Source organism: Stegodyphus dumicola, chromosome 2 (assembly GCF_044657685.1).
Source record: "Stegodyphus dumicola isolate Sdum_Otavi_A_Nest chromosome 2, ASM4465768v1".
NCBI lineage: Eukaryota > Metazoa > Arthropoda > Arachnida > Araneae > Eresidae > Stegodyphus > Stegodyphus dumicola.
Window position 1 is genome coordinate 71953439 of NC_140769.1, and position 22033 is coordinate 71975471.

General features: G+C 32.3%; 1 protein-coding gene across 1 annotated transcript in view; it reads right to left on the bottom strand.

The window, feature by feature from the left end:
• LOC118184773 (neprilysin-2-like) overlaps nucleotides 1-22033 on the bottom strand; it is a 105508-nt gene that overhangs the window by 46721 nt on the left and 36754 nt on the right. The window contains exons 8-10 of the mRNA XM_085810049.1: nucleotides 20784-20908; nucleotides 16911-17133; nucleotides 3371-3469 (exon numbers count right to left, since the gene is read on the bottom strand). Of these exons, the coding sequence (XP_085666175.1) occupies nucleotides 3371-3469; nucleotides 16911-17133; nucleotides 20784-20908 (447 nt within the window). The remainder of the gene's footprint in view (nucleotides 1-3370; nucleotides 3470-16910; nucleotides 17134-20783; nucleotides 20909-22033) is intronic.

Sequence of the window (22033 nt, forward strand, 5' to 3'; positions counted from 1 at the left end):
TAAAAGGTAAATGGGAAAATAAAATAATTATCCGTGTATGCAAAATAATCGATATATAATTTGTATATACTGTGTTAGCGACATTGAGAACGTATCACATTAGTACCAAAGCGTTTATCGTTTATCATATTCCCCAAAGTTTCTCATTTATTCCCAGTGGCGGATTTATGAAGAGCGCGTACACTTCGTCTAAATGTTTGAGGATCCCTTATCTGAAGATAGAAGAATACATGTATTACTTTTAAATACTAACTGGTAATTTGCTGATAATGTGGATACACGACCTCACAGGAATGAGGCTTGTGCTTCCACATAAACTACTTTTAGTTATCTCATTTGGATTTTGTTTTTGCGGTCCAGCTAATTTTAATCTATAAAAATCGGCAACAAAGTACATTTAAAATATATTTAAATATTTATTTGAAAATTGCAGATCTTCAGAGAAAATCGGAAATTTGGTTTCACTTCTTTAATCAAATATAATAAAATTTAGTATTTGCTTAAAGGATCGATGCCTTCGTGATGGGTTTTTGAAGAGAATGAGGTTCTCATTCACATTAAATATGAGATAAAGCCACGATAACCCTTAATCAACCGGTCCATTTGTCTAGATTCGAACACGTGTCAAACTACTGGTGTTCAGAAAATTTAACAATTACAGGTTTAGCACTTAAACTACCTTTAGATCCCGATGAGGCCGTTGATAGCTTCAAGTGTCTTCGAATGTTATCTTCAGCAAGATGGTCTTTCTCCAAATTGAAATTCAGTTCTCGGGGCCCATGCGTAATTTTTTTGCTCTCCTTAACAGGAAGGTGATCCTTACCTTTCGTGTATTCACGTATTCACATGAATTGTCGTATCGCATATACACGCGTATTTAGGTACGTTATGTGTATTTTTTAATTGAATACGAGACACACACACTAGCATCCGCCAACATGGGGGGGGTTGAATTACAAAGGATTTCAAAGAAAAACTGACATATGCTCACGTTACATATGAGGAAACCCTCAAAAATATTCATTCAGCATGCCAGTTTGCAGGGATTTGAACACCGGACCGAACTATCAGTTCTCAACGAGAAGCCGCCGCTCAGCCGCTATGAGCATTTATTTGTATCACGTTTTTATGTTTTCTCATATAAAGTCATTTAATAACCATGGGATATAATGCTGCGTTTTACTACGATTTAAGTCGGGAGATATAATTTTGAGTCTTCATTTAATTTTGATCTGCTAATGCGAAGAAATAATTTGGCACAGGTATGGTAGAAAGCTGAATACTTTAAAATATCTTGCATATTATTTTTAACATTTCAAAGACCATTATTGAAGTAATAGTGAAAAATGACGAAACCGAGTGCGTTACCTTCCATAAAAATGAATAGCAGAAGAAACGATCCACGGCAAAACTACTTGTTTTAACTTTTCGTTTTTACATATAGAACTAGCATAAATTTCCATTGTAGTGGACTATCTAAAACGGTTAAAGTTTATTTCTAAACGTTTCATCCATTCAATCAACAAAAATCTACATACACGTAAAAATACACATTTTCCAAGTATTTTCAAAGGCTCTTTAACAGGAATGTTAGAAGTCGTGGAGGAATAGTTGCTTAAGGGTATCTCCTTCAAATGCTTCCTTATGCCAAATTCTTACACTTGAGGGTACACATTTTTAAAATGACTTCAAGACCGTTTAATAAATGTTTAAAATTTAAACGGCGTTCGTAAATTTTCAGTCTGATAGACAGACTTTTTTTCTGGTTATAAGTCTGCATAGTGATTCCCTTAACAGAAGGACTATTCGTAAAATTTTCAAGGATATTGATTTCCATTCTTCTTTTACTATTTTCCCTAGTCCATCAATCGTGCTCGAGTTTGTGCTAAGAAAGAGTTCTTTTCAAGAGTCAAAAGGCACAATATTTCATAGGTGGAACGTCAGGGGGCTTTGTAGGAAAACATGGAAAAATATGTATGAAATCCATTTATCAGTTTTCAAATTTTTCAATGAATAGAGTGGTACTTTTTCAAGTAAGTCTTTTTGCTTCGTCAGAAATCTTACCCTAAGAATTCATTGGGATAAAGAAATGGTACTTATTCTGTAACTAGAGGACATAAAACTTTATCTTGATAGTACGTTGACTTGATTTTAACATTTTCTTCACATTCTTATTTTCTTATTTTTAATCTTCCACTGCACGAGAATCCTGCGACAATCATAAATCCCTCACTGAAACTTTCTCTGCATTGATAGAACCAGATCCGCACTTTTTTCTCTTCCTTTCTGCTAATTAATATTCAAATTTTTATTGCATTCATTTTGGTAAATCCATGCCTTTATCAAAAGTTACAATGTACTATTTCCATATTTCTTCATCTAAATAATTTTCATTCTGGGTTCTAAAAATTTAATTTAAAATTGTTTAACGTTGAGCGACATGCCGCGACAGAGGCTGATAAACATATTACTTTAGCTTTCTTAAATTATAAATCTTGGTTTACTATTTTATTTATGGTTTTTGCAGATGTATTTAAAAACTTTGCAATTGATTTTTGCAGCGGCATATTTTATCTTGTTACCGAAGATTTAGCTTACTTAGCATTAGAAATTCGAAGTACTGTTTTCGGGGATTAGTATGGAGTCTTCCTTCTATGTAGAAGTAATCATTGACAGTTTTCCCCTTTCCGATTAATAATGCTGCTTATTTCGAAATTTTAATACTACACTTTTAAGAATATTGTTGATTAACTTAACAGGAATAGTTCTCTTCGGAAAGAGCAGAAACATATCCTTCAACCCACAGCTTATTTACGCGAGACATTTTTAAAGAATAACTTTAAAAGTAGCGAACAGCATTTCTCATTTCAAATAATCATCTGTTGTCTGGAAAGCTGATTCCAAAACTTTTTTTAAGTTACTGATAGATTATTATATATATTTACTTATTATATTTCTTATTTCTAAAAACGTGTGAATACACTTTGTATATGTTGAAGTGATCAAAAATACCTTGCAATCTTTTCTGATTTTAAACTGCACGATCTCAGTGATCTAACTGATGATCTCAGTGATCCGATGAAACCATCAATGCGTTAAAACTAGTTTACTTTAAATTACATAAACAGCAGATTTTAAATAAAGCACTTAAATATAATAAGAGTTTTGGAGGGGTAAAACTTTGTTACGTCACACATATAGAGGTATTTTTACAATTACATTTCCAAAACTGACATTACAAGCTGAGTGAGATAACGCCAGATAACTCTATAGCGCTCACTGTCAGAGGCTTTTGAGCAATAAAAAATATGTATCATATTATGTGATTTATAATTTCAAATAATTTAAGAAAACGAAACATTACAAAAACCTTTTCTTTTATATAAATTTTTGCTATTTGGTCCATCCAGGTTATGTTTTCTATGGTGTTTAGCAATTCGCGATGTATATACTCTACCAGTTCTCGAACCTAAAAGAAAAAAAAGAAATTTGATGTTTTCATATTATTAATTGCATTACAAATGACAATAAAAGTTTACTCTACACTTTTAATATTAATAAAAAGTATCCTAAATATTTGTATAAACTAGTGTAAAACATTAATATGTTTCAGAAATATTTCAATATTTTAAGAATTTTAATATACTTCTTATAGAAAATACATACTTAAAAATAGTAGCATTATAAAACTAATTCTTCATATTTGTAGTTATAACACATTTTGATTCCATATGCAATATTTGTTCAATAGGAAAACAGACAGTACATATATCATCAGATAATACTTTGAAAATACCTACAGTTTCCTTTTATAATTCTAGTTAAGAGTAGTTTTAAAATTCAAATTTCTTAAGGTTATCACCTTGTTTGGTGCATTTGTTTCTTCAATGCAATCATAAACATCACACGCTCATTGGAAATATAAAATAAGAAGGTAATCATCACTCGAATATTCGGGATTAATAACTACGGAAAATTTATAAAAGATGTATTTGGTCAAAGTTATTTCCTTAATGTACGCTTCATTTTCATGAATAAATAATACTGACTTCTTCGCAGTTTCATGTTTTACCTTAAGGTTAATTTACTAAAAGATCTTCTGAGATATCGTTTCCAAAGGAAGAATTTATCTTTAAATGTCTGTCGGTATTGCAGAGGTGTAGAACAGTGATTCTTAATCTTCTTTCCATAACGGTTCGCTTTTAATAAAATAAAAATTTAGCGGCTCACTAACATTAAGATTAACAGCTTCGCTGCCAGCCTTTGTCTGGCTTTTAAATGTACCGGGAAAATGGCTGAAGGGAACACCAAACGTTAAATTTAAAAACTGCATAGAATTTTACTCTGCAGAACAACTTCATAAAAAAAAGTTATTAGGTATAACAAAATTACAATGAAATAAGCAATATTCCTTAACACAAATATTAATTATCCTAATAAATAAATTAACCAACTTCCCTTTGCAAAATCTTAAGAACTCAAATGGTATAAAGGAGGTTAAGAACTTTCTTTCTTAAAAAAATCGCTCAAAACTTTTCAATATCTTAAAAACAGTGAAATGAGCAATAAATAACATAAAAGAATACAAAAAAAAAAAAAAAAAAAAAAAAAAAAAACTGAAAAGCAAAGTATAATTAATGATATTTTATCTTATATTTTCAAGAGAAAAAAATTAGGTGCTACTTTGGTAGACGGTTGCACAGATTTTTGGCGATTTACATTGGCGCAATTGTTGGTTTATATAGTCATCAGCCATCTTGAAAAATGCTGTTTTGACGTATTTTACGCATATAGCAAAGTATTGGAAACTTTAAAAAAATAAATATCGTTAAAAATAATGGATTAATTTTTGTAGAAAACGTTGTTTTTAAGATGGCTGGCAAATGTAAATAAATACATTTACTAAGAGTATAAAATGCTAAAGTAAGGTTAAATTATTACTTTCATATAATAGAATAAAAACACCGCTATAAAAACATTGCGCCAACATTTAATTGGATTAAAATATTGCTTAAATTGAATATCGAATTAAAAACACCATACCAACGTTTAAAAGAATTAAAATATTACTTAAATACTTTAAAATAAGTTTTATAGGATTTAATTATTTAACATTAAAACATATGTGGCAATAAATATCTCAGGAATTTTTGAAAATATTGTATTAATTTTTTAATAAAAGTTGAAGTATACAATTGTAAAGTAAAAGAAAATTATGTACTTACTTTTTTTTAAAGTATTTTACCTGTCGTATATTAATAAGTACCAGGAAAAAAAAAAAAAAAAAAAAAAAGAAAAAAAAAAAAAAAAGATCTTCATTTGTGATCCACATCTCTCGCACTTCATTGGAGAAGCAATTAGCAAGGTATTCTCCAAAAATTTAAAATAAATTTCCTCTGACACTATCAACAATTTATAAATAAATATTTGATTAGGAAAGCCAGGTTGGCCAAAATAAGGTCTCAAAGGGCAATTTTTTTATTCCGATACCAATAATTCTTAGTAATTACCAATAACAATATTCATTTTCAAAACGGACATATCCATTCCATTTGAAATCTGAGGAATTCGAGGAGATGAATAATAAAATTTTAAAATGGCGCGGTAATGCACAAATATTCAGTAACCAATAAGGGAACTGATTACATTACGCATAGAATTAAAATTATTTAAATAAACTTTCAGAATAAAATCATTTTTTTAAAACAAATGCAAAATTAAATTGTATTTTAATATTTAACAGCCATAAATAATTTTTAAAACATTAAATTAAATTTACAGATATTGATAAAACCAATTACGTTTTTAAGTAAGGTGACGTCATTGATTACATCATCCACAACATAAAATTTTATAAAATATTATAAACAACAAAATTTTTATTTCAAATAAAAATGCAAAATTAAATTGATTTTTAATATTTAGAAGCCATAAATAATATTTAAAACACGGAATTTATGCATAATAAAACGCATTATTTTTTAAATAAAATGACAGCAAAGTATCGGTTACCATAAATAACTTATCCAGCAATGGGTTTACCATAAGTCGTATTACTCGCCAAAAGAAAAATTGCCAAAATCCGTGCAATCGTCTACCAAAGTAGCACCAAAAATTACAATGAAATAAGCTATATCCCTTAATACAAATATTAATTATCCTAATAAAAAAATTAACCAACTTTTCGTTGAAGAAAAAAAATCATGCAAAACTTTTCAATATCTTACAAACAGTGAAATAAGCAAAAAGTAACATGAAAGAAACTCAAAAAAACAAAAAATTCCGCGCAGAATTTTACTCCGCAGAACAACTTTATAAAAACATCAATAAAAATGTATTATGTATATAAAAAACGGCAATGAATTATGCCAATCTCTTAAAAACAATGACATAAGAAATACGATGAAAAATTGTTGCCAAACCCATATTTCTAAAAGAATGAAACTATTCAAAATGATGCGATTTCATCAAAAATCTATCAACAACAATAAGAAAGGAAAATTGTTGCCAAAATCACATTTGTAAAGATGTGAGATGTGAGAAGTGTACTCGGAAGCTTCATTTAAAAAAATTTTAAAAATGCAAAATATTATCCTTTTTCCAAAATTCTTTTTGTATAAGCAGTCGCAAGGATGAAAGTTTAACGTGTCCAAAAATCAAAGAAAAATAAACTGTACATTTTTAAAAATAACGTTTTTAGAAAAAATCCCGCTGAAAAGGTGTTAAGCTCACTTTGTTAAATAAATTCGTATTTAATCGATTTATTAAAACACGAAATTTATTTTAAGTTCGTAAAATAGCTAAGTGCCTACGTTTCATTACCATGTGAAAATGGAGTGCGTAGAGTAAAATCTCGTTTTCCTATAACCCATTATGTCTCAAAATGACGCGATTTCGTCACAACACATAAAATAAAAAAAATCTAATTCGAATTTCGAAAAAATCGCTTCGACGTGCACTGGCTCTTGTCTAGATGCACCTATGTACCAAATTTCGTAGCCGTGGGTCTATTAGCTTACGCGCAGCGCAAACGAAAGACACACACACACAGACAGACTTTTTGTTTTATTATATATAGAGATTACAAATCACGTTTAATGCGAAATTTAAGATTGGTGTTGATAATTTATTTAAATTTGGGAGTAAAAATGATATTGATACTCTCATTTTGTGATCCAGATTTAAGAGTCCAGATCGTTTGTTCTTCGTTTTTATGTTGGTCTAAATGGATAATCCAAATTCAAACAAATATGATGTGGAAAATTAGAATAACGCTCTTAAAGGGTTTTTTTTTTTTTGTGTGTGATATTATTGGATAATCGTATCTAAGATGATCCCAGAACCAATTAATTGATTTTTCTGAAGTTTTGAAGTTATGTGTCGTTTATTATCCCACGACCACGTTATTACCACGTTATGTGTCGTTTATTATTATGTTTCAAGTTTCAAGTTTTGAAATTGCTTTATTTATAAGTTTGTAAAGCCATGAACAAGTTTGAACAAGTATTGTCAAATGATCAATATCTATTTTATTAATTGTTTTGTAATAGTCTTTTAGAAGTGACTGAAAGTTTTCTAAACTACAATTTCTTGTAATTTATGCTTACAAAAGTAATTTTTTTTAAACCCAAGTGTTCTCAACAGTTTATTGGTTAAAGTTAAAATAACTTCTTTCGTTACTTGTATACTTGCATTTATGTTATTAAAAATACCAAAAATATCAAATAAAATAGTTGGTTTAGCACACCATATTTTGCTAAGAAATCAACCAAATCTTTCTTATCTTTATTTCGTTTTTTAATTGAAGCACGCGAGACAAAACGTTTCCACTGCACAATCACCTGACTTCTTCTGCACGATCACCTGACTTCTGCACGATCACCTGACTGGACAATCTCCTGACTGCACCTGGATAAAGGGAAAGTATTCAAAACGTAACGCCATGCAACTCGAATTATAATGGACGCATAGTGCATGATTTTGTGTGTAATTACCCTGTCTTTCTGCATGTGCCGGATGAGCCTACCTATAGGCCAAATATACTCAACCATCGGCCTGACATTCTGGATATTTTTATTACGACGTTCAATATTCCTATGGCTATTACAGTAACATTTGACATGTCTTCTGATCATGTACCTGTGCTTGCTTACCTTGGAGTGGAAAATGCTAAGAACCTACCGCCAATTAAGCATACTGATTGGAATCTTTATCATAATACTTTGATGACGACTGATTTTAATTGTGACTCGTTACAAAGCACTTCGTATATTGAACGTGCTATAACAGACTTACTTCGTACTTGCATTCTGCTAAGTCCCTAGCTACGACTGAGGTTGACCGTGTCAGACATGAGCACACGCTTCCTGCCAAAATTCGCGAAATAATCTGCTTTCGAAATCATCTCCGAAAGGAATTTAATCTCACCTGGGATCCTGCTATCAAAACTCAAATTAACAGGCTTAACAGGAAAATCAAGCAAAAGATTCAGAACCATCGTTCTAGCTTATGGCAGGGTAAGATGGAAAAGATCAACGACGAACCTGGCGCCATCTGGCGTCATACAAGGACACCAAAACGCCCCTGCTCTGCCAGAAAACCGCTTAAATGCGATAACGGATTTGCTTACTCCGATCAAGACAAAGCGGAACACCTTTCTAAACAGTTCATTCCAAATTCCTTCCCCTCAGATCATAGTTCGGACATTCAAGTTCATTACCTTAACGATCAATGGCTGCACTCCCCTTCTACAGAACCTTCTATCAAACTAACCACGCCGCACGAAAAGCAGAACATTATTAAGGGACTTAAATTAAAGAACGCTCCAGGAAAGGACAAGATCACGAACCATATGCTGAAAAACATGCTTTTTAAGACCGTATGCAAATTAACAGGCATTCTCAATGCATGTTTGTATCAAAATTATTTCCCGCTTTTCTGGAAGCAAGCAAGCCTCCTGATGATTCCTAAGCCAGGGAAAACACAGGATTACCCGGCAAACTTTAGACCCATCAGCCTGCTGTCCTCCATAAGCAAGATCCTGGAACGTATTATTTATCTCAGAATGCAAGAAAACTTGGACTTTCTCGTTGATCACCAGCACGGTTTCCGGAAAGGACTTTCGACCACAACGCAGTTAGTCAGCCTCACGGAGTTCATCGGCGCGGCTATGCACAACAGAATGAGTGTTGCTATCCTGATGCTAGACGTGGCAAAGGCTTTTGACCGCGTCTGGCATCCAGGGCTAATGTATAAGCTAATTCATCTCGGTTTCCCCAGAAATCTGATACTCATTATCAAGTCCTTCCTTGAAAATAGAACTTGCACCGTTGGAGTTGGAAATACAACATCATGTGTCAAAAATATTTACGCAGGTATTCCTCAAAGGTCAATTTTAGACCCGCTTTTTTACATCATCTATACCAACGATTTCCCTTGGTTTTCCGAGGATACAAATGTTCTCGCAGCCAGCTACGCTGATGATACAGCGATAGCCACCAAGTCTCTAAACCCAGAGTATGCCTTGTCAAGAATTCAGGCGAAAATCCCTGCTATTGAGGGGTGGTGCAGTCGCTGGAAAACGTGCATTCAGCCAGAAAAGTCCAAGATTCTACTCATTCGAAATCGCAGACAGAGGAAACGGGTCAGAACTGAGGTTAAACCTTTTGGCAAAATCATCCCTACAGTTGATAAAGCTAATTACCTGGGAGTTACCCTTAACAAGAACTACAATTGGAAGGATCATATGCTTAGGGTAAGCGGAAAACCACACGGGATCATTTTCAGGCTTTTCCCTCTCCTAAAGAATGAAAACCTCACCCTCAGACTGAAAAAGAGGATTTATGAAATCTGTAATCCGACCCATTTTCACGTATGCTTCCCCAGCCTGGGCAAACTACAAAGCAAACGAAATTAGCAAACTCCAAGTGCTTCAAAATAAGGTGCTAAGAATCATCACAAAAGTTCCTTACTATGTTCGGAATAGGACTCTCCACTCCGACTTGAAAATAGATACTATTCAGGACTACCTCAGCAGAATAAACAACAACGTTTTTAATAATATTATCAATGTGAATCCCGCTAATTTCACGGACATTCTTATCTACGAAATCCTGGCTGAAGACAAAAACCGCCGCCCATTTGCCGCCCACCTCTTGAGTTCAGAATTCTAAGTTCCAGTTTTCAGGTTTTCAAGCAGCATCGATCGGGGTCAGTTTCTGGGAGGGTGACCTCCCACGTGACTGGCTCCGACGAATGAACAGTTAGTATTCGGGCTATCCTACACAGGTCATCCGAAGTTTTTTTCTCCGGCCCCTGCTTGGCGGATTCCATCCAAGATGTAGCAGTACAGGAGCAAAGTGCTTCTTTTTCTCTTTTTCTCTCTCCAGCACACTTCTACCTCCACGAGAGAAAATTTCTTTCAGGTTTCTGCTCTGTCAGGCCCCACATGGGATCACATCAGGAACTGGCAAGAGCAGGACTTTAATTTCCTGCTGAAAGCCAGTATAACCGCAAAGTTCCAAAGTTCCAAACGTAACGCCATAACTATGCGTTGTTTTTCAATGGATGGCCTGTAAGAAATATATACTGCATATGAAGTGGTCACAATTTTTATTTTGTCGAGATATGAAATTCGCGCAGGAAAAACAATACCACTTTTTTCGGGGTGAAGAAAATTATTTAAATGGGCATATTTTTTTAATAGTAAATTTACATGTGATATGAGATTTTCCATATTCTTAATCTAAGTGAAATAACATTGAAGATTTAACGACAATATTGAAATCAAAAAAAGAAATGTATTTTTGTAATTCTGCTTAAGATTTGGCGGAAACTGCTTTTTGTTTAGTTACATAAAAATAAGTTTCTTCATATTTTACCTTTAGATATACTATATGTATAATCCGTGCATACTAAAGCACACTTATTAGTCTTATTGACTTAAAATCTGATCAGTTTATTTTCGCAAAGCATATTTCTTTTATCCTTCAAATATATAATGTTTTTCCTAAAGCTGACTTATTAAGGCTAAACAGCCCCTAACCCAGTAGGCCAGCTGTTCTGTCGATGGCGAAAAGAAAAGAAAAAAAAGCTTTATTGACTAAAGCTGATCCGATATACGTTCTTCTAGTCTCAGAGGTTTCAAAATAACATGAAGACAGTCAGTCATCCGTAAGAGTGAGAAAGTTTTGATAAAATAAATTGAACTTTTCTTTCATATAGCTCCCGAAGAAAAGTGTAAAAGAAACTCCAACCGACAAAATATTATGAAATCTGTTAAAAATTTCATCCATTTATGTTCAAAGATTTTAACTGTTACTGCTGAATTCATTAGAGCTATACCTTCATGGAGGACTTTCAAGGAGACACTAGCTCGTATTTACATAGTGGGAGTAGGAAAAAAATCACTCCCCTCCGAAAAAAGGAATATAAAGAAGGATAAAGGAAGCGGAAAATAAATCATCTTTTATTTTGTAATGGGGAGTACAAAACTAAGGCATGTCGAGAAATGTCGTTAGACTGGGAGAGAAAGTTTTTTTAGGACAACCACAACTGCGCGCTAGCAAGTATGACAATGACTGCAAGAAGGTAACCGAGCTGCTGGCCTGTCCGGTAGTAAAAATACAGGGGTTTCGTGCGGGTCATTGTCAGGTCATCAGTATATAGGCTCCTCAATGCCCCCCCCCATGCAGACTTAAGCTGCGGATAGGTTAAGCACAGACTCACAACCTTAAGCTGAGTGAAATACTGACTGCCGCATTAATTGAATGAGTTCACCTGAGCGTTGGTATAAAAGCAGTATTCGAACAAACCGTTGTAGATGCAATTTGAAGTCTCGAATTTTGATAAGTATATTGCTAATTTTTTACATAATTTAGTAATACAGAATCTTCTTTCATTTGATTTTAATTAAAAGGAAGATACTTGCACAAGAAACAATTGTTTAACTTATCAGTGTTTAACTCTGAAACGAAAAAAAAAAGAGAATTCAAATTTGTAAAAATTAAGAAGATTATTTGAAAATTGTTAACTTTTGAAAATCTAATTAAATTGAATCCTATAGCCACGTTATTTTGATTTAAACGTTTACTATACAATGATCCCTCTTGTGGCGACCACTTTCAAAGGTGAAAAATTTCTACTGAGCATCACCTTTATAAGCTACCACCTTCACTTAAGACCAAAATAAATTACAAACGTGATGGTCGTCTTAGAAAGGATTCAATTTTTACAAGCATTGATTAAAAACATTTACACACAATGAACCATCTTGCTGAGACCATTTCTCCAAGATGACCACTTCAAAAAGGGACCAATATTTCTAAAAGTGTGAACAAACACTTATCATCTATCTTAAATGATAACGTCCACCGAAGACCAAAATCAATTTGATCAAAAAAATTTCATTCTGAAGTAAGTCGTGATTTGTGAAAAACTTCGATATTTATAATTTCTGTACCCATGTCTCACATTAGAGTTACAAATAAGCAGTAAAATGATTGTATAGTCGATAGACTCGCTGACTGCCGTACCGAAGGGCTCGGGTTCGAATCCCGGAAAGGCATAGATGTTTGTAAATCTATAGTGTCGGTGCGGCATGGCTGCGCTTTAAATATGAGGCGAGCCGAATTGCCTCTCGTGTGGTTTGCTGGAAAAGAAGAGAGCTGGGAGACCCTCGGACACGTCCGCCCCGGGTGTTCACCAAAACATTGAGGGCGGAACTGCGCGAAATCGTACTGTCACTTGTTAGGTCCTCAAGGCTGTTGCCAACGACAGGCGTAATTTAGCGAACCTCGCTACGAGGAAGTTCATGGGCTTGGACTGACTACGCCAGACAAGTGAGCATAATCAACAGCAACAATAATATATGCTTATATATAACAACTATATACAGTGTCCTTTTTACTTCCTTGTACGAAGTAAAGGAAGTATTGTAATCACGAAAAATTCCAGGTTACCATATTTCAACAAAACTATTTATTTTGACCGCTATCGAATGCAATTTAACGATGTTTTTAGTGGTATCTGTACGTAAAGACGGAATAAAGAACCCTTTCTCCCAAAATGATTTATAAACTGTTTTAAAATGGATTCAGAAGAGACTTTTTCTTGGCGTCTGTACGTACGTATGTAAGTATATATGTATCTCGCATAACTCAGAAACGAATAATCTCAGAACGTTCAAATTTCGTATGCGGGACTAGTATAACATGTAGATGTGCACCTTCGTTTTTGGTTGCAATCGGCCACACCAAAGTATATATATATATATATGTCCACTCTGTTACTCGGCTTCATGTGTTCAGATTTTTTATTGTTATATGCTACTAAATTGTGCATTTTTTTGCTTTAAAAATGATTGAATTATATTGTTCTTATCTTCCGGTTAAGGTTTTTATGCCTTTAGTTTCCTACATGATATAGTTGTAGAATTATCAGCAATTTAAAAGATGTTCAAGTGCCGCTAAGCCAGTTTTTTTTAACCATAGCAGCCATATTTGTTTACATTTGAAACTTAGCTGAATAGTGGATTTGTTGACAATCTAGAGAAACTGAGCTTCACAACAACAAAAGACAACGTCTTCTTGTATTATTGCGAATTAAATCATGCTTAATTCCTTCTGGAATTATCATTTAATTTATTAAATTATTCTTTATATTGACTCAGCATAGCGTTCACAACAAATTAAAAGTCAGTTTCTACGCTTTCAGTGTCTTTCTACCGAGTGGGATCAAGTTTAGTTTTGTGCACCGAAAAATCTGCCTTTTTGCCTGCAGGCCGAATTGCTTGTTTTTGCACAGAAACTCTAATTTTAATTGAAAAAGTTGTTTTTTTAATTATTTTAACTGTATTTGGTGCTTTATGTTTTCTATATCTTTCAACTTTTAATGAAGATATTTTGAGTTTTATGCATTTTTGCCTTGCCGTGTAGTGAGAACTGAAATAATTGAATGAGGAATATATCTCTAACGAAATTCGAGGATATAAGTGTTTCGTATTAGCAGCAAATATTATCGCCAGGAAAATGTTTAGAGTAGCGCATGAACATTAGGTAAGCGGCGCTGAATCGTTTGTAAAAAACTTTAGTTTTTGGTTTGTTTCATTTCTTTTATACATCGTTTTAGATTTATCATATATAGTATTTGAATAGAACATGTGGAAAAGATTTGATAATTCTTCAAATGATGTAACTTTTGTGCCTTCTGACTTAAAAATTGAATGAGATGATTAAATGAACGCTATTAAATGAACTATAACCAGAGTCGCTACGGTAAATAAATATAGTGAAATTTAAAGACTGCATTTATTCTATTATGGTTTATGCGCTACCGACGAAGTAGAATTCAATAAGTTTAAATGAAATGCAGGAGAAAACTGCGTATAATTTAATATTCCGTACAAGGAAAGCATGTGGTGTACAGATCAGATTTTTTTTATTAGTATGAAAACCAATAACCTTAACTTTCTCACTATTTGAAACCTGACATTAGAAGTAATAAGCACTGAAACAACATCTTGTTTCTTTTTCTACGGGGAATAGTAAGTTCTCTTCCATTAATATCGGTATAATCGATTTATTTATGGAAGAGGACATGTATCGAGGACGTAGTTTTCGATTTATGAGGTCTTAGAGCTCCCATTTATTATTAAATTAAAAAAATATATATACATATATATCATAAGGATTACGTTAATTTTATTAGCAGTTAAATTTTAAGTTAAAGTTCCTTTCCTGTCAAATTCTTAACTTCAACTTACTATTTCCGGCCAGAACGTAGTTTTGGAATCTTGCTGAATATTTAATGAGGAGGAGCGGTAATTAAACCACGAAGTTACTTACAGAGTCAGAGACAATCAGAGTTTCTGATTTACGCGTGCCTGCCCTTTTGGCCACTCTCTCTCTCAAAGCTGTTATTACGCTTGGCCGTACTCAGGCTCTTGCTAAGCTTCGTAGTCAAATAAGTTAAGGGGCCAACTCGATTTGAATCGTGATAGTTTCGGCTATATTTCCTTAGTTAATCTTAGTTTTAGTTTAATTCTTAGTCTTTTAAATTCAATCCCAAGTGTCGGCTTTGTTTGTACACTCCCATGCGGAGTTTTGTTAAATCTTATTGGAATAATAAAGGGTTAGTTACCCTTCTATCTTGTTGTTTATTATCACACGAACTTAAGCAATTATTCGCTATCTAGTTCTTAAGACTTGTCACATTCTACAGTAATTGAGATTTACACATTGAAAGTCTTACAATATAAGCAGCACCAAAGGTAGTTCATTTTTCAAAAGAAAGTAAGAAAGTCTGAAAGGATTTAGATTTTGACGTCACACTGGGGGATTTCTTTAGATTTGTATGTTCTTATTGTGTTTGCACTCTGATCATGGACTCATTCCTAATGACATATTTGTTTTTACCTTTCTAATTTTATTATTAAAAACCGCTTTTTTTAACAAATATCCCACATAAAATTCAACAGCAAAACTACAAAATGTTTTAAAGTAGTATAATTATTTAGAATTTCAGATACTGTGGTAAGTGTTGCCATTATTTGGTTTCATTTTTTTCTCATATCAACGTTCAGTTTTCTTCGTAAGATAATTTACACAACTTTTGTTTTTCTTTTTACTCTTAAATGTTTGCCTTTCTAACTTTGTTGAATAGACATTACTTTCATGGCACTTCCGCCACATAAAATTCAGCATATCTTCAGTTTTTCGATTCAGAATTAAGGGTTGTCATGCATTTATTTAAAAATTATACAGGTGATAACATTATTTAGTGGCAATATCCCTTAGCTGGTACTCTGATGACAGTAAGAGCTGATCCTCTTTTATAGTTACTATTTCGAAAATAGCTCCAATAGTGAATATTTATTCTCTTCTATGTAGGTAGGCAACTAGTCATGGATCCGTACTAAGTAGTTTAGAACTCCAAATATCCGGCGTTTGAAGTACTTATTGCTACAAACGAAGTTTTACAGTACTGTAAGATTAGAGTATTTATTGAAATGTTTTTCGTGTAGCCTAAATCAGAATTTTCTATAGTCTGTTACTTTAAAACACAATACTTCAGTGCACCTACTAGACCTGTCTCAATTGCAATTGGAATCGAGTTGTCATAACCGCGCTGAAATTATTTTCTACACGTCATTTAAAACTGCACTTGAAGTCATCTTATATTCGCATAGTTCGGAAATGAAATGTAGGAAATAATTAGGCAAGGCTCTTTTTTCCCGCAGTTGTTAGTTCCATGGTTACGATTCAAATCGGGAGGAAGAAAATAACTTCGTATTATCTATTTTAAAGTAACATACCATAGACAGTTATAGAGACACTACTAAATATTTCTTCTAGACGGTGTTGGCTAAATACACTGTATCGGTAACTTTGTAATGCAAGGGAATTTTTTTTACTTATCGAGTTTTGCTTCATCAAAGATAATAGAGTTAAGGAAGAAAAGTAAAATATTTTCAGTTCTTTAAAACCGAATAAGAAACACGCATTTTTCTATGAAAACAAACAAAAAAAAAAAGTCTCATAAAACTTCAGTCCATATAATTGGAGTTCTGTTGTAATGGATGATGATCCCTCTTGATCCCTCACTTGGCCTACACTGGAATGCCCACTTAGAAAAGCTCACTAATTAAAATTAGGACGAATATCAGCAGTCATAACAAGGCGCAAATAATCGAGGGAAATATATCGCGCTGCAGCGTACCTAATTGAAAATGCTTAGAGCCACAAGGAGTTATTTTTTATGATATCATTAGGTTATTTTCATTTTAGAAAGCAAAATTCAAATTAGCATGTAAGAGGCATTGATTCTTTGAACAAATTAAGTCATATGAGAGCTTAGGGGATAATCTGTGAACTACATTATACGCATTCGTGAACAAATGTATTTATGCTTACGGCTTCCTTGCTTTCGTCTTTGAAATAGTGGCGTACGAAGTAGGAATTTAGAGGCACTTCCAAAGTATCATCTGTAAAAGAAATGCTACACTTTTTTGAGCGTGGCTCTTCTTTGCTTTCTGACGTCAAAAAGCCCTGTTCCACAGCCAGATTTCTCCATTCCTTCGATAAAAGGGGCAAAGATTCAAAAACAACTCTCCACATCATGTAATTAGCCATTGCCCTAAAAACATAGAACGAAACGGTGGAAAATTATATTAGAATTTTTTTCTTCTTTTTCTGTTACCCATATACATAGACAAAGAATTTATATTGGTGTTGTGCGTCCTCCTAAAAAACAAAACTACATATCTTCTAACAGAAAAATATTTACTCACTTAACATAAGTTTACAAGAAAAGGAAGTATTTGAAACTCTATATGAAAAATTGTAAAAGAAATTGAAGCCTGGAAAATTTTAATGGATTCTTTAATAAGTGAAATTGCTTATGAAGTATTAAATGGTATACTGCAGCGTTTCTGTTAACTGAGCACTTCGTGCAGCAAGAAAAGAATTGAAATATCTCATTTTTTCTTATTTTATTTAGTTCATTCATGGTATTTGTCGCTATGATCGAAAGATTGTCATCTGTTTTAAACCACTCTCTGATACGATCGTGAGTTCAGATTTTGTACACATAACATTTTTTGGAATGAAAATACAAAGTGGCGAAACGAGGGTTTCAAAATTCGATTTAGATTTAATGTTTAAACGATTTGTAAGACATATTTCTGTTTAATGAACAAACTAAAAATTCGAAAACTTTACTGTTTGCATCTTCGAATAGAGCAGAACAAAATTTTATATAAAATTTGTGCGAAATTTTAATATAATTTTTAATTTTTGGCGAATTTTCTAAAATCGCTCTTTTTGTTCGACTATTTGAGCACCGTGGTTTTAAAATTTTATTGAAGCTACAAAGTGTAGAATTTTTTAAAGACTATAAAAAAATTCTTTGCTCGTCTTTTTAAAAAAAGAATGATAAAGCAGTATAAATTAGGTGATTTTTGATATTTTTTAAAATAATATGGTACAACAGGAAGCAGAAGAGGAAATAACCATTCTTCAGTTTTAAGGTTTGATCTCATTATGCCTCCCTATTTTTTTGCTTCAATATCTCAAATATAAAAGGACTGATTAGATTATTGGAACTATTTGCATTAAATCTACTACTTCATGTTTACTGTTTCAGTTTCCTAAGTTTATATATATATACGTAATATTTTATTCTTTTATAGGGCATTCATACTCTAACATCCAAACAAATATTTGTTATAAAGATGTGAAATTTTCATACGTTAAAAAAGAAATTTTGCCATCCATTTAAATGTTCCGTATAAACTAATGAACTGAAATTTCGCATACACTTTCATTGTGGATGATAACTAAACGTGGTAGAGCTAGTTTTCTAAAATTAGTTTTAGAGTATTAAAACTTCACGTTGAAACGATTTTTCGCACATATCTTTGTTTAATGAAAAAATTAAAATTCTCAGATTTTTTTTATTTTTGCAGCAACGGATAGAGAAGAAAAAAATATTAATTTTGTGAGATTTTAAAGTAAGTTCTTATTTTTACGCAAAATCGCCGTTTTTTTAAACCTTTTAGTACAATAGAATTGTTGGAAGTAAGAGTGACATTTGTTTTGTTTAAAAAAGATTTTTCAATTAAATAAATTGATTCATAACATGGCAGGGAGATTAAAAAATGGGAATAAAAAAAGGCTGCTATTCTCGTCAAATTTTTATAAATCGCAATACCACTAGCTTGGCTAAATTGAATAGAATACAAGTAACATCATCTGAGCATTTCATTATCTGCAGTTTTATCCTGTTTACCAACACTCTCCTACTTCTCCGTAAATAAGCTGATGTTTTTAACTAAATCTCACTTCTTTTTTCTTCTCTGTTCTCAGCCATTTTATGTTAAAGGGTTCAGCTTTAGATGTTTTCACTTTCATAGCCGTAACAGAATAAAAATGCTCCATAGTTTACCCTATTATGATATAATAGCATCAAAGTATCTGCATAGTTTTACAATTTTTATGCATTGTGTAGCTTCCTCGAAGAGAAACGAAAAGCTAGACATTACAATATGGTCATACCGCGTTTCTTGCATCCTTCTAAGATCTAGTAGTGTGCAGGAAGAAGATTCAATTTCTTTCCATGTTTTTGGAGGAAGAAAGTCCAATTTCTTTGCAGTTTGTTCCAATTTCTTTCCAGTTATATTCTTTAATTTTTGTCCCAAGAAAAAAATTCTAGCGTTTGCTTTTTTCTCCTTTATCTTGCTGCAATATTTGACACAATATTTTTAGTTAAAATCCACTTATCCTTTAAAGCAGGACATACAATATTTACTTCTGACCTATCTGAATTGTGCGTTCTCTCCCATACTTGAACTAAATCTTTTAGTTTCATTCTTAATTGAGAAACTGGGAATTTTTTATTATAATAATCTTTCCTTTTCCTCTAAGGAATAAAATAAATGCTTCAGTTTTGTCTAATAAGATGAAAAAGAATGGAGAGATTGTTTAAAAGAAGTAGAGATTAAAGGTGGAAACTCATCTGTCTGAATCCTATGTGGTTTGAGTTCTTTCTTCTGCCTTGAACCTAATGTTGAAATTTCTTCTTAAAACATTTTTTAGTTTCCTGATCAATTGCCCCGACAGCAAATTTCTGAATGCTTTTGATAAATTAAAATTATTCGGTTTCAGATATTCTTATCTCACAACAGTAAGTTTAATGATAGTTGCAATTAATATTACGAAATATCATTAATTATCCTGGGGCCTTTTACAAAAACATTTTTAATAAAGCGATATTTCATCTGTTAGTTTATTTAATATTTTTTGACCTGAAACAACATTGGAACTGTTTTCTAATATTGGTATTTTTTATGAAAGCATACAGTAACTAAACTCGGAGTTTCTCGTTTAGATTTTGTTAAGAGTTTTTGCTGATGGCCATTAGTAAGTCCACATCGGTAGATATAACATTTTCATTAAATGATTTGAGGCACGAAACATGAAACACGTAATCCTGTCGCAGGGATTTCGTAAATTTTAAATCAAAGCTGATGAATAATTTTTTTTTCCGATTTTAGAAACATTATTAAAAGCAGTAGATGCAACTGTGTCAAGCGGAATAACTAGTGAAATATAATACGAGTGAGCTTGCTAGTGGCGGGTGGTAAGCACATGGTTTGTGCATGTTGTCTGAATTCTTGAACCCAGACGGCATGTGTAACATCATACGCTCATAAAGCACATTTAAAATTAAAAATTGATATTTTGCGTATCTGAGCTGTAGAATATACATATTTCAACTTTGCAATAAATGGAATAATGACGAAATGTTTAGGAAAATTTCTGCAACAGAGATGAAATCGTATCTGAAATAACTTCTGCGCATTTAATATAATTAGTAAACAGGAACTTTTCCATATATAAGAGGTCTAAATTTCCAAAAAACAGTTTTTTCATACCTTACTAACGTAATAACATAATGAAACCAATTTGTTTGGAAAACTTCATTAAAAGTGCATTTTCACTTTTTTGACATTATAAGGTTGCATTCAAAATTTTCTAATAAAACTTAATTTTTAAGACAATGCTCAATATAAATCAAACTGAGCTGAATAAGAAAGCCCTCATTACCTTAGAAGAAATAAGTAAAAATGTTACAACAGTAAAACATAACGGACACCGGATACTGTGTCATTCTTTAACTGAGACTGGTAATTACTGCCATAGATATTACTGAGGCAGTATAAAAATACAATTTCCTGCTAGGTATTATAAAATGATGTATGATAAATACCGACGAATTTATCTTACTTCGTATCTGCTTCTTTGAGGAAATTGGCAAAGTTGTTGATGAATTTTGGAGCCATAATAAGCAAAGGATCATTTTCGTTGATTTCTTGATTCAATAATCGACTGAAAAAATCAAGCCAATCAATCTATAAAAAGGAAAACGAAATTGCTTCTTATCTCTTTTCGCGAACAGGAAAGTTTCAAACATATTTCTAAAAAAATTCGTAAAAATATAAAACTTAAAAATTTAATTCAGAAAAAAAAAAACTATAATTACTACTAAGAAATCCGATATATATTGAAGAAGAATGGACAAGAGAAAGTTTTATTTACTGCTAATATTCATCAGAGAAATTTTGTTTCCCTTTCTTGTATACTTACCAGACTTACGCAACTTGAATGCAATAAAAACGGTTCCGAAAAACTGGTCTTTGTCAGAAGCAAGTGGAACAGCAGGCTTGTATTCGTAACCTTGGAAGGGGGCGAATTTGTTTTTAAGCAACAGAAATATTTTAAGACGTTGCAGAGAAAATTGTGGTGGAAGCTTTGTTTTTCATAGGTCAAATAATCAAGTTAATCCGTTTCTGTACAATGAATTTTTGAGAAATCTTTCCTTATACTTCTGGAAAGAAAACCTTTCTAGGAAAAGTTTTGTATTGCGTTTCTCATCTTTATGTTTGAGAAAGATATTATTGAACGTTCAGTAGCATTTTCTTATTAGAAAAGAATTTGCGAAGGTATTTTTAAGATGAACAATTTTATAATATATGTATATATATAACAATTTTATAATATATGTATATATATATATATATATATATATATGAATATACAGTACAAAATCTGAGATCCAGAGTCGTCGGGATTTTTCCGGATATTAGATCATCAGTTTAAATCAAGTAAGGTGGCATGTAAAAATTATAAAATTAAAAATATAAAATCGTGATTTAAAAACCAGTGAAGCAATTGGGAGTTAAAGGGTAACAAAATGTACGCAAAAAGGGCAAAATTTATTTGTTTACTTTATTAAACATTTCTTTGAATGTAACTTGTTTAAGTTGCTTCGTTTTTTTGTGCTAATACTTTCTCATCAGTTCTATAAACAGATATAATTTCTTGATCAGTTATAGAGTTCCACTATTCAAATCCTGTAGTTGCTGAGTCGAGAATTCCGACTATTTTGAAAATCTATTTTTTTTTCAATAAACTCTCTGTCACTTTCTTCACGGTATTTTCTGGAGCTAGAACCTTACTACAGATTTCGACGTTCG